The 14796-nt window shown below is 40.0% G+C and overlaps 1 protein-coding gene across 16 annotated transcripts in view; it reads left to right on the top strand.

The window, feature by feature from the left end:
• The first annotated feature begins 12765 nt into the window (after positions 1 to 12765).
• Positions 12766 to 14796, top strand: part of ncam1b (neural cell adhesion molecule 1b) — an 87639-nt gene continuing 85608 nt past the window's right edge. For 10 of the 16 annotated variants that reach the window (XM_030394462.1, XM_030394434.1, XM_030394443.1 and 7 more), the window contains exon 1: positions 12766 to 13087. In XM_030394462.1, coding sequence (XP_030250322.1) covers positions 13036 to 13087 — 52 coding nt within the window. In that variant the 5' untranslated portion in view covers positions 12766 to 13035. The remainder of the gene's footprint in view (positions 13088 to 14796) is intronic. The other 6 variants (XM_030394480.1, XM_030394453.1, XM_030394423.1 and 3 more) reach the window with 3 other exon arrangements.

Genomic DNA, 14796 nt, shown 5'->3' with positions numbered 1-14796 from the left:
CAGGGTGAGGGTGTGGGAGTAAAGTTGCGCAGGTTACTTACTTTTAGATGAAAAGCAAAGACAAGAAATGACTGAGAGGCTGTGGATGGTGAGTGGGGTCAAAGGAAATGAGTAACAGGCAAAATTTCTTTGTTCTTATCTTTCTCACACAATCAACAGAAGTGGGGGAAAAGGGAGGAGGGAAATGAATACCTCCCCTTCAAAGTCCATCATATTCTGTTTGAAGTCCATGTTGTACTTCAATGAGTATAATGCCAAAGGTACCGCTCCGCCTTTAGCTCCTGTCGGATTCTGAGTAAGAGTCATGCAATATTGTATTAGCGTGTAAAGAAAATTGCTTTTGAAATAGAAAGCAAAGACAAATGGTGTCTCATTCGGCAAATTACGTTTTCTTAAGTGGTTTGATATAATTAGAGATCATGAAAACATAGTATGCCATTCGAGTGCTTAAAGGGATATTCCGGTGTAAATTTAATCCGTGATCTAAACCACCGTGAAACTGTGTTAGACCAGAGAGATCAAGTTAGCAGACCGCTAATTTACAGAGTTTTATCAACCTCAGAAACTACCACACGACAACAATACACTGCAGTAAATGGATCCAAATATAAACCGCCACCAAAAAGCCACAAATAATGCTCAGAACAGCACCAAACTTCAGCAACAGTACAAATAGGGTCTCAGCACATAGTCCGGCATCTAACCCACACTAGCTTAGCTGGATTTCTATTGGGAAGCTAAAAACAGATTTCAGCTCTCCTCCATCAGCTTCCGGGTTGGGGAAGTCCCGACGCAACGATTACCGAGTGCGGTTAGAAATGCTCAATTCCATTCTTTTCCCTGTCCGTTCTCGATAATAACTGTTATAAACTGGCAGGTAAGACACATATGAACTTTGATTGCTTTTCCATGGAGTCATAATCATACATTTTCATCCATGAGCCGCGGAACTCTACTGCACTCGGTAATCGAGCAGGAAGCTGCTGCAGAAGAGTGGTAAATTTTGTCAGCTTTTCAGTAGAAATCCAGCTAAGCTAGTGGAGTTTTAATGCCCCAGACTATGTGCTGAGACCCTATTTGTACTGTTGCTGAAGTTTGGTGCTGTTCTGAGCATTATTTGTGGCTTTTTGGTGGCGGTTTATATTTGGATCCATTTACTGCAGTGTATTGTTGTCGTGCGGTCGTTTCTGAGGTTGATAAAACTCCGTAAATTAGCGGTCTGCCAACTTGATCTCTCGAGAGGGAGTCCAACACAGTTTCACAGTGTGTTAGACCATGGATTAAACTTACACCGGAATATCTCTTTAAGGCTACAGATAAAACACTGAGACAGATTGGGTAGTATGTTGAAACTGTTTGTTGCTATAGGCACATAAGTTGTGCTGAAAGAAGCAAACATGCATATGTTTGAAATCTAAAGCTGGTTCGGCAGGAGAGTGCAAAATCACCTGATGCAGTATCAAACTCATGCGTCTCTTTCAACTATGTCTTCTCATGTAGCCTCCAAGCTAATTAGCAGTTTTGAGTCTTGAAATCCTGGTTCATTAGTATTCTGTGAGCCATGTGGAAAATTAGTGTTTGAATAGAATTTGGTTGAAAATGGCTTAGGTCAGGGGATTTATACTGCTTAATAACTGGGGAAGGTTACAGTTAGCTTAGCTAAGCACAAAGAATGGAGACAAAAGGAAGAATCTTTTGGCTGTTTCCTGTCTTTGTACTATGCTTAGTTATCTGCTGGTTATCAGTGCAAATAAAAAGCAAATATTCTTTTAAGGCAAGTCAATGTTCAATTTTGCTCAAAAGATTATAACTCTAAACAAGCTATTAGTTCAGAAGCTTAGCTGCTAAGAAATAGTTCTCTTTGGCGTTCAGCTAACCTGGCACTGGTGAATAGAGGAGATTATTAGATTTAATATTAATCATGTGGATTTTTCAAAATTACTCTCTTTTCAATTCAATTTTAATTGTTCTGGTGTAGACCTCAATATTTGTATATTTTGTTTTTGAGATTAAAGGCATGGTGCTTAATTTCTGCCAATAGAGGTCTCTCGACCAAAAAGAAAAGTAATTCGTAAGCAGTGTGGGATCATGGGAGTTGTTGTCTTTTTTGTTAAACAACCACCGTTGCTGATGAAAATCTACATGACTCAGAAAGAAATGTTCCTTCCTCACTTTTCCCTAGTATGTAAGTATAAGCACCAGGCGACCAAATGAAAAGCCCTGTTACCTTGACTAAAATTGGGAACATTAGGAATAAGGCTAGAGCAGCACTCAAGACAATGTTTAACAAAGGTCTAGTCATTTTTACACATTCAATGCAGAAGTGTTGCACATTATATCTTTAAGATTAACCCCATTGCTATGCTTCGAGTGTTGGTGACACAAATGCAACCTCGGTTGTACTTCAGCTGATGCCTTCCTGTGTTTTACACACACCTTATTTTCAGCATCAATCAGGCGGCACATTCAAAGCCCCACTGAAGTTATAGTGGGGCGCTGCAGCCAACGAACCGTGGCAGAGTTAACTTCCAGGTTGGCTTGCAGGATAACAGCCCCGCTGGACTCTGGAGGCTTGTCAGGGCCATAACATTATTCACATAAACACTGCACATTGAGAAAACCTGTTGAAGTAAGACTGTGTGAACAAATACGCCTAGCCCAGGTCTTATTCGCAGGCTCTCACTGGGCCCCTAACAACAGCAATAGTCCCAAAGTAGGTGCTCACACATGCAATGAAAATAAGACATTGACAAGCAAAGCAGTGACCTACTTTATTTCAAATCCAATTATACTTCAGCTGTATTTCCTGGAACCTGTTCAAGTAAAGTCGGTATATTCCATAGCTCATGTGTTCACTTTGTTGATCAATTGTTAAATATTACCCTTTTGATCAATCACACATTTCATCTCATCTCATCTTTTTTTCTTTTTTTCTTTTTTTTTTTTATTCTTTGGTGTTTCAGTATTGCAGTGAGCATCTTGAAGGCAGTTTGATGACTGAGAGCAGTGTTCTGCATAGCCCGGGGTTTGAGATGGGGTTTGAGTATGTTAGAGGCTTGTCATACATCTTGAGTGAAATCCAAAGTGACAGGCTGCTTGAAAGACCGAGGATCTGATGCGAACTGTCACTGCACATTACAGAAGCCAGTGCATGCTAAGCTCGGTTTTACGGGATGTTTGAGGAGTCTGCAGCAAAAGTCTTAAAAACCGAGTCCGTTACTCTAATTGTGAATACCCTTTTATAAATAACGACAAGTGCGTTTGAAGAGGAGGCTGTTTGCCTATTGTTGTGATGGATTTTAACACTAGCCAGCCCTTTGCCACCTGTTTTAGATGAGACGTCTGTGTTGAACTCATTTCAAGTCATTATCAGATTGTAATTTAGGTTTATTTCAGCCATCTATCACAATAATGTGTCTGTAATTGCGGCGTGTAAACGAGGTGTCTGTGCTTGTTGAGTGTGATGACAATGAAGGCTGTTTTTAGAGCACGTCACACTACTAAGGCACTATAAATAGAGGGATTTCTCATTTACTGATACAGTTATCAAATGTCTAGTGGGGACTGTTTGGTTTTATTGTTTTTCCCATTTGGAATCAGAAAATATGCAATCAAAAGTAAGAGATGGACATGGGCGATAATGGAGACTAAAATGGAAATTCATCTTTAAACGCGCGCTTCAAACTGGGATCAGACGGCGACTTTGATTTGATTTAGTGTGGACACAAACTGCCTCATGCACCCCTGCTGTCAGTTTAGAATCAGTTAAATGTGTCCGCACAGCAGGAAACCGTAGACGCAATGTTATGTGTGAACAAAAGTGTGAAAATATCACAAAATGAACGGTGAAGAAATAGACACAAACTTCCTGAGCTGTGAGGGTGAGATTTTTAAATATAACCAAGGAGGAAAAATGTGCCTAAAAAACACAAACCACAGCTAATTCAATAAATAACACTCCATTTGTTGCACTGGCCTGTGTGCTAAACCTCCCATCCAGCTGGAGTGTTGGGTCAGTGTCAGGTTGGACCCAGACACCACGGGCACAGGATGAAAATCTATTATCTCCTATTTCCCAAATTACCCTGCTTTTACAGTAGGAAAGTGATCAACATTAGTTCTCATTAATTCTTAATTACATTTGTGCACTGTCCATGCATGAATTATGATTTTTTTTTTTTAAAGCAGGAATACAATCTGCAGCGATGGATCCCATGGAAAGCAGACATATGCTGCCCCCACATGTCCGAACCATCACATTACACCAGGAGGATGCGTCGCCAGCTCATCCAAGTCTCTATTTGCACGCAGTAGTGTTTTTAAACCCCTAGGTGGCAGCAGATATCTGAGCTATATTTACAATTTCAGCATTTTGGATGGTTTTGCTTGATACTTCCTTCCTGCCATGCGTTTAAAACCAAAACAGAACTTTGAAAAATGGAAGTATTATGATATTTGAATTTCTTTTGTATTTGTTTTAGGACATATTTTCAGGAGAAAGAAACAAAACCGCTTATTCTCCACTATGATAGAATACATTGTCACTGTTGTATAAAGTGCAGATACCATGTTGAAAATATTACTTTCTAAAGGTGACAGTCACCCAGGCAAACAGCTCTTGAGTTAAAGCTTTAAAGTAGTTGATATTAAATGTACTTGAGTATCTAAAGCACATGTAAGAATAAATTATATATATATTTACATGTATGTATTGATTGTACACTACAGGTCAAATGATTATAAGCTTGACCGGAAATGTTAATCAGTATTTTTGGAATCATTTTTTTTTTTTTTGTTTGTCTGTTTTCTTTTTGTTGAGAATGCTGATCAAACAAAATGATTAAAAAATAAAATAAATGTAGAGAGTGAAAAGTACAACATTTGCCTCAAGAACGTTGTGGAAAGTAGCAGAAAATGGAAATACTTACTTTGAGTAAAAGTACTTAGTTACATTTATATCACACATGTTGTTAATTGTGTTGAGACAGAAAGAGACGTTCATTCAACCCTAATGTGTGATTCTGCTGCAGTCTGTAGTGTCCTTCTATTTGATTTGAATTATTTCATGCAGCAATACTAATTGTGTTTTTACACTTTGCAGAATATCTAGAAATATTCAAGCAACAAAAAGTGTTAACGATGTCCATTCAGTGACTCATAGTTTAAACAGTGTTCAATGGAGAAATTGACTCGAGGTCTTTGTGTGACTCAGTGGGCCGTGTCAGCGTGCGGTCACAGAACATTTTTTCCTGTGTTCGGGGTTATGCTGATGAGGCAGAGGTGAAGCACTGGTCTGGAAGTCAAACCCCTCAACAATCAGTGGAACTAAGCCGTCTTTGTGCTCTGTGATGATGGGCATCGCAGTGACAGCTGGCAATGACATGTCTGCGGCGGTGACGACAAGCTTGCAGTTTGAACGTGATGTGTAAATCATCTCCGAAGAATGACATCGTTATGGAGGCTGTGAGGGATTGGACACTGCATCCTCTCTCCCTGTCGCTCTCTCTCTCTGCTGTTACATAATGAATATGCATATGGCCGTGTCTGTGTGTCTCTGTGTGTGCTGATGTGTGTGGTTGTATGTGAGCTTAGTCAGACTCCTCCAGATCTCTGCCTACGCAGATTAATATCTGCAGTCCACAAAGGGGCCCTGTGTGTCCCTGCAGGACAGACTCCCAGGACAATGATTCCACTGTCTGACAACACCATCTCCCACTCAAGCAAACTGATACCGACCCCTTAGTCCTGAGATTATAGGAAACTCACTCTTTCTGCACTAAAGGTGATAATTAAATGACAGTCATGCTCTGAGCTCTCTCAAAGCTTTTCACTGTGTCATTCATCCAGACTGCAGAACATTGAATTAGAGTCGCCAATAGCTTTGCCTCCACTTGTGATTTTTTTTGGATTATGGTGGGCTCCTTTCAAAGGCTGAAATTATAGTGCTTTTAAAGAGAAATACATGCGGCGGCTGAATGACAAAGCTCGATTCAAATCTGCTGTTTTCTCCGTGATGCTGCATTCTACCAGCCCGCTGGTACATAAATAACACCGCTGTGTGCTTTTCATTTTCTTTCGCCTGATTTGACATTGATTATATGATATATGCTTGCCAGACTCTGCAAGATGGAGAGGATCATCTCAAAACAATACCAACCTGTCATCGCAACTTTTGCTGTTTTTCTCGTTAGTCACGCAGATATCCACCGAACATGTGGTATGCATGCCCCCTCCCTGTACAGCTGACCTCTACTTTTCTCCCTTGACCCAGAAACATTGAAATGTTCATAGCAGTGTTGCATGTTGCTCTAGTGGCGGAGGAGGTAAGAGAAGCTATTTTAAAACCTCCTACAGTGGAGGATGTGCACATGTATCCTCTGAGGGAAATATCTAACCGTATGGCCAGCGTGGACACATCAAATGATAAAGAACGACTTAATAATTCATAGGAAAAGACAACATATTAAGAAATAGTGGTGATTCACGCATCTGCAAAGATGTAAATGTGCTGCACGTGTGCATGTGCATGTAGGCGTGAGCTCTAGAGAGCATGCATGTGTGGTCATGACTCTGATGGGTGAAAGAGGACGAGAGGAGGCAGGAGAGAGGGGGAGATACACAGCACGGAGAGACACAGAGAGATTGAGAGCACAAAATAACTTCAGGCGGCCTGTCGGGTAATGAAACGAACGTTTGAAGTTTCACAGGGCTGTACATGTTTTTCAAAAAATGACTGTACGGTCTCTCTGTAAGCGGATGGGGAACGAAACAACACAAGCATTAACGGTGTTTACAGTCTTTTGCTATTACCATTACGACTGTATGTGCTTGAACATGATAAATAAATAGATCGTGGCAAAGTGCTTAAAGTGACTGTGGGGGATTTGAGCAGATGAAAGAGCGTGCTATGTGTGCTTTACCTCAGACGGACAGCATATTCAGCTTGAGAAAAATTGAGTTGATGGCTCATGGGGGATACGTCAGGACAGTTTTTTTTCTTTGCAAAGTTGTTTTTTATGAGGAAGATCAGGGCATGTGGCAGTCCGAGCTATACTGCCACACAGAAGAGGAGATTAAATGAAATAAGGCTCTACTGTAAAGTTAAACCTGCTACAAGGAGTAATGAAACAGTCTCAATTTAATATTGATGCTTCTGTATGACCTACATGAGCAAACAAGACCATCAAAGCAAAGATCTGCTGCTTCTGTGTAGTTATTATAGTTCATCTTAATAATGCCTCTCAGCGGCTCTTTCATGGCAGAGGCTGAGGGTGAACTGAGAATTTTACCAGCCTGAGGAAAGAAGCTGCTCTTTAGTCTGGCGGTAAAACAGGGTTAACTTTGTTTCACCATCGTCAAATTACATTTATTAATTTGACATAGCCACAAATAGATACATAACCGCACTGTCGTCTATTCTGCAAACAGCTGTTAAACGAGACAAATGGTATTAAGAATATGTTGCGTCTTTCTTTCACCTGCTTTCGAAACAAATGCAAATCAGTGACTTGTCTTTAAAAACCTAAATGGTCTTGGGCCTAAACATGAAACATCCGGACTCCTCAAGTCATCCAGGAGAGGTTGGCTCAATGTTCCCAGGTAACTAAAGTTTCCAGTTTTTATACTCCCCACCTGTGGAACAAGCTTCTTGAATACCTAAGGTAATCTGTAACGGTCTATTTGCTTGCTTTTGTTTTTATTGTTTTAATACAATTTTCATTTCTTCTTTTTCCTTTGCTTGTTTTGTTTCTTCTGACTTTATATATTCTACCTACTTTTTTCCCTATTCCGCTCCTAGATGTATTTAGATTACTCCCTCTTATTGCTCCTGAACACACACACACTTAAACCTACACACACTGACAACCCACACACACAATTGCCTACTGTAAATGTAACATGCCTACTGTAAATGTATCCTAGTATTTTTTGTTTGCTTTGTTTTTTGCTGTCACCTTTGTCTGTATTCAGTGTTTTTCTGTGCTCCCATGACATGCTAACCCTGTCAGATTTTGCAAGCTTTCCTAGCCGTGTCGTGAGTTGTACCACTTGTTGGGCTAGACACATTTTTAAAAACCAAATGCATTAATGTCTTAGTATAGTTCATGTATCTGCAACCCTGCAAAACACTTTTGAATTGCCTTGTGTCTGAATGGTGTTATATAAATAATCTTGCATTGTAATGCTAGCAAGATGGTACCCGTACTGCTTTTGTCCACAGGGGGCGCCATAATCAACACAAATGGAAGTTCTTTTTAGCAGCTTTTAAAAAACAGACTATTATTCTGCTGTACTGATTATTATCAGCTGATAAGATTTTGTCAGTTTTCTAATTGAAAGTGATGTCTCCAGTTAAGCCTCTTATTAATTACAACCAGGGAATTTGGCTGACGGGACCTATGAGATTGAATAACCATAAATAATTACTTGAGCGGGAAGGATTTTTACATTTATGCTCGTTTTCATCCCTTAAAAGAGACTGCTTTGAAAAATGTTCTTGGAAATTTAAATGTTATGAGCAGCTACACTAACAAGAAAACCCAAAAATAAAAACGAGCCACATCAGCTTTTCAACCCCAGTGCACACTGAATAAAACACTACAGTATATTTCCGAGGGAATTTATATGTATGAGTCATCAGCTGAGTCATACTTTCTCTGTCAGTGATGCTGAGGCACAAACGCCAGTCAAACCTCTCCCCTTCCCCCCCTCAGCATTACCCTGAACCCACCCTGCTACATCACTACCGCCCTGTTCCACCCGGCTTTCTCTCATCACTTCTCAGTGGATGACTGGTTTAAAGATGGAGTGAGGAGAGGAGTGTCTGTGAACATTTTTGGGGGCCACACTCCCTGTGGTGGTATGCTTGGAGGAAATTGCTGTAGAAGGATGGGTTCCTGAAAAAGTGCAGGATTCGACCACAATACATTTTCAGCCACTCCACAGATTGATTTGAGTTTATTACATTTTGGCCCGTCGCCTCGCTCCGCCGGCCAGCAGAGCAAATCAAAGGCAAACCGCCCTCTCGGGGTGCCAAATGCTATGGTTCATCCCTGCTGTGCAAGCAAACAGCATCCTCTTCCCTTGCATCTCTGTTCTCTCAGGTACCATTCACTTTACAGCCTGGATAAAAGTGTGTTGCATAAGGCTCTCCTCGGTCAATGGTGGGGTTAAGGGTGGTCAGGGGGAGTAATTTGACTCACAGCATAGCAGCACAAAAATATGAAGAGGTTTTGAGTTTTTGTTTAAGCATTTTTTTTTTTTTTTAAATTCTACATGCTGTTTGTGAAAAATAATGTTGCACTCTTGACAGCATTTTGTTATAAATCTCAGATCAGACTGAATAACACTTGATCTGTGATCTGGATCTGAAAATCTGTGATGGTACTTTATAGGGCCATGTATGAATTAATACATTTACAAGAAGGTTTTAAAATACACACATATTCACGGTGCAACATGATAGGATTTTAGTTTAAAACATTCAAAAATTGATTCAACTGATGAGCAGAATGTGACGAAATAAGAGCAATAAGATATGTATATATTTTGTGTTAGATATCTTCTGAAGTTAGCATGGCCCATTTTTTCTCATAAAAGCACTCTGAGCTCCAGGTTCAGACCTCTAGCTGCAAGGCTAACTGAGCTAACTGACTAATGGCAGCAGCAACTGGTCAGCAGCAGTTAGTGGTTACTCTGGTGATATGCTGTTTCCTATTTGTTCAGGAGGATGAATTTGGGTTTGAGTTCTTACATTTTGCAACTGCTGCCCTTTATAATCCATTAATCAAATGATGAAATTGATTTTTTTATAGGGAACATATTTTATTATTAGCGTTGTCGTCAGGGCCGTAGCTTCCATCGAGGGCCAGCAGTCATGAATGTGGGGGGGTTTAATGAGTTTCCATTCTTGTGTTATAAAGAATTCGCTCGCATTGAAATAATAAATGCAGCATGGTGGTGCAGTGGTTAGTGCTTTTGCCTGAGCTTCATTCCTTTGTGTGTGGAGTTTGCATGTTCTCCACGTGCTCGCATGGGTTTCCTGCGGGTGCCCCCATTTCTCCCTCCATCAAAACACGTTAACCTATATTAGGTTAATTCTCTGGTCGGTGCCCTTGACCAAGGCACCGGCTTAGATATGGAGCTGGTCCCTGAGCGCTATATGTTGGCTGTCCACTGCTCCTCAGAATGCAAATTACAAGTTTCACTACACTGTACATTGTATGATTATAAGAGACAAAGATTCCCCTTTTCAAATGTGACAAAACTGAGTTAATTAGGTGCATAAAACATGTTCTACTGATTCATGGGTTGCATCATGACCTTTTTATAATCCTTGCTATGAACCTGATGTCATTGGTGCTAGCAGTTATACAATACTGTGTGCCACTTAATTAAAGATGAATAATTTACTAAAGCTTTGTAGATCCCTTATAAAGTATTAATAAACACATATTATGGCTGTCAGCTTGTAAAGAAAATCCTTTTATTAGATTTTCATTCCATTCAAGTGGCTAATAGTCTAATGCAGCTCTAAGTGTTGATAATCCATTAGTAAATGTTCAACAAATTGTTTTCCAAAAGGCAAATGGTCATAGTTAAATTCAAAGAGATCTTTTTCACAACCTGGCAACTGGGGTGACTCACAATTGTTATCATTATCAGTTAATCCGCAGATTACTTTCTTAATCATTCGGTTAATCATTTAATCTTTCTTGAAGCCATAAGTTTATCATTTAGAATTGCTTGTTCTGTCTGACCAACAGCGCAAAGTTTAAGTTATTAAAATGTACTATCACTTTACAAGACTAAGAAAAGTAGCATTCTCAAAAATCACACGCTGTAGATGGGTAAAGGTTGACATTTTTGTTTGAAAAATGACTAACAATGAATTACCTGGGCGCGCAGGTTGTCGAGTGGTTAGAGCGCATGGCACAAACACAATGGACCCTGGTTTGCATCCGGCCGGAGGACCTGTACTGCATGTCACACCCCCATCTCTCTCCCCTTTCTAATCTATCCACTGTCAAATAAAGGTGTCTATGCCTCAAAAAAATCTTTAAAAAAACAAAACAATGAATTACCTATCAAACTAGTCGGACATTTTTTGTCTGTCACTTGACTAATTGATTAACTGACCGAGGGCTAGAGCTCTACTGGCAAACCAAAGGTATCTTAACCGACTAGTAAAGCTTTATCAAATCTATATAAATCTTTATAGCCTGTACTGTACTGTACTTGAGTAGGATTTTGAGGTTTATTTGGGTATTTACATGCACTTTCAGTGACTTCTACTCTATCACCTTTTTTTGATGTCTTAAATAAGCTTTCAGATGCAGATTAATGATACTAAATATAAGCAACAAATAAATGATGATGTTTTATTATGAATCAAGATAAGACTTGGATAAACTACCAGGAAGCAAGTAAACAAATAAGCTCTGTCTTTACCAGCATCAAGTGATGCACACATGAATGCATTGATTATTATAATAATATACAGTACATTATTCTAGAATGGGCCATTCTGCATAGCTAGAACTTTAACTGTTTGATATTTTGATGCGGATAAGATTTTGAATTCAGGACTAAAATCAGAATATTTCCACAGTTTGATGTTGCTACTGTTCCTTAAGTAATAGATCCAGGTACTTCTTCCACCACTGCTCTCAAACACTTTATAAAAGGTTGCAAATAAACTAAAAGTACTTTAACTGCCATATGCACATTAATTACAGTGAAGCATTTGTTGGGAATTCAATTCTTAGGTCTCAGTTTTACTACAACATTTGTCATAGAAAATGCATAAAACACCCCCCCCCCCCCAAAAAAAAAAATAAATAAATAAATAAATGAATAAATCTAAGACATAAGATGTTTGCAGACAGTAAAGAACTGATAGTAATAAAATATGATACATACATATGTTGTGTTGGTGTATGAATTTAGATCTTGCACATGAAGATGCAGGCATCAATGTGCTCTCGGCTAAATATAGATGCTTGTATATTAATTTCACAGCAGTATTGTTTGTAGTGCTATATGTACAATATCAAGGAATCAATTTAAGTTCAATTATCTTAATAGTATATCTGTAGACAATGTGTGTCAATGCGAATCTATACACATTGTTCACAAAAAAACACGATATATGTGTGTAATCGATACAAATAGACTGGTGAACAGTTGTGATGAAATCAATAAATCATATGCAGGCCTGTACAGGTTGTGCATTAATGTAGTAAATGTATCAGGGGACCTGTTATGGGCATACAAGAACAGGATGTACACAGGTAATGGACAAATATAAGTAGACGTTATGATGGTTTCCCACAGCACAGCACAACACAACTCAAGGCTGTAAAATGCATACCCATGTGTGCAGCTAAAAAAGAGAATATAGCTTCCCTGTACATAAACACAGAGATGTAAGGGCCTTTGCACATGCAGTATATTCTTAGGGAAACTAAAATATTAATCTTGTATATCTTTGTTTAGACTCTAGAGCCATTTCCTCTCTATGAATATCAGAAATGCATTCTTATCACATAAAACATATAGAGCTCTGAGGTTAGCGCTTTCAATATTTCGATCGTAGATCATACTGTATTTTGAAACAGATATAATACCCCTAACTGTTTCATTCCATGCTTTATCATAATCATCACAGGGGCTTCCCCCGTCACGCTGCTGCTTTCCTTTGAGCGCCGGCGCACTATTTGACAGCAGCTTCTGTATTCCGCCCGCGCGGACTGATTCCCGTGTGTGAGCAGGCTCTGCTTGTCAGTCAGACTTTGAACGGAGCACTGGCGCTCATCATCACTGCTAATCTCTGGCCGCTGCTCGTCATCCACGACACTGCCGCTGCTGCTGCTGCTGCTGACAGTTATCACCGACCAGCTCAGAAATAAATAGATTAGGATGAACAGTTGCTAAAATAGGCAGGAGAAACCCGGAGGGCAACACCGTGAGGGACCGAGCGGAGATTAGACGTTAGCTACGCCGTTTAACGTTCACGTTACTCGGGGAGTTGCGATGGTCCAGTTAAGGGATATTTTTCTAGCCTTGCTTCTTGTGGGCTGCACAGGTAAGAGTCTCTCATTCAGCACTTATTGACATGTTTTTTTTTCTGTGTCGCTCCGAATATCCCGTCACAAACCGTACCCTTTAACAAACAGTGGTAAAGGACCGAAGGCATCCACTCGCCTCCCCCCCGGTCGTCCCCTCTCCCTCCGCCCGCAGGCGCTCCGTGTAGCAGGTGCAGCGGTAACGGTACTGCGCCTGCTGCTAATTAGCTTAGTGGCGAGTAGGGTGATGTGTGTTTTAACTAAAGACAGGCTGCCTGGGTGCCATTGTCTCTGGACACACACACACACACACACACACACACTCAGACTGGGCTGCTTTTTGCGTGACGACCATCCCCGTGCGCTGACTTAGCGTTATTGTACATTAAAATAAAAGACGATGCTCGAGAAGGGACAGGGTTTTGAAATAAACTGTAAGAAATAATAAACTAAAAAAAAATGTGGATAGCTTGTGGTTTCTGGTCAAATCTGTTTCCCCTCCGTTTAACAGTCGTGTTTGGTCTCAGCTTGGATGGGACGTGTTTGTTGTTGATGGAGAGTGATGCTGGGCTCCACACACACACACACACACTCACACGTTCACACACATAAATGCACACACATAAACAGCCGTGTGGGTTGAGTCACGGTCTCTAAGTTAAAGCTACATCATGCAAATGGATAAATAAATGAAAAATAAATAAATAAAACACGTGGCTCATTCAGATGCACCTGTCAGTGTGTGCAGGTGCAGTGGGGGGCTATTAACAATAGATGCTTGCATGCACACAGTGGATCAAAAAGGGTCTTCCAGGCAGGGACCGTGTTGGTTTGTTTTTGGTCTCTCTGGCACTCTCATGCACAGCAAGCACAACTTCTACTGTGAATCATCTGTTATGTAATCTGATGCCACGATAAAGGCTTTTGAAATGAGATCCTCTAAGTTGGTAAAATGTGTTGTTATGTAAGTCTAATTGAGGGAGTTTTGTGTCAAATTAAAATTTTTAATAGCCTTTGCACGCCCATTTTTTTCTGATTAAGATCAGTAATTTGACATGTGAAGCGCTTACGGTGGGAGTAGTACTCTCAGCCACGCTCAGGATCAGGGTTTTCGTGGGATAGCCTTTTAATCCTTTATGTACAATCCAGTATGTGCAGGGGTGTTCCTCAGGCATTAGAGGAAAACGCAGAGGGAGTGGAGCCCTCACTGCATTGTGATGGTAATGAAATTTCTCCTGGGTTTATTGGAACATTTTATCTAGAAATTAAAATTTGCAAGACCCCTTGTGATTGGTTTCAGTCATCACTTAATGTAAGCGTACCCTAATGAATTTCACACATTCGTTCTGGTAATTTTGTTACCAATCTACCTCCAATTACACTTAAACACACCATGTTGTTATACACGTTCATTTAATGGAAGAATTAGACAAGATGTAAAAAATGATAGGGGAAAAAATTGAGCAACTATGGCCTCTGGAAATACTCCGTTCTGTTTGAGCGAGGACATCTTTTTAAGTTTTCATGTCATTTGTAATGATTTCAGAACATCTGAAGCCAGGAGCAACAAGGACTAGAGTTATGTGACTAAAGAAGGACCTTGGAATACAGTTATTAACCAGTTACACTATTTGGCCATACATAATGGATTTCTCAGGCTGATATCAATATTAGAGGTTTCTAAAAATGAGATGATGTTTTTGTCATTGTACATTTTTACATTTCTAGG

Source organism: Sparus aurata, chromosome 2 (genome assembly GCF_900880675.1).
Source record: "Sparus aurata chromosome 2, fSpaAur1.1, whole genome shotgun sequence".
Lineage (NCBI taxonomy): Eukaryota > Metazoa > Chordata > Actinopteri > Spariformes > Sparidae > Sparus > Sparus aurata.
This window is presented reverse-complemented; position numbering and strand designations above follow the sequence as displayed.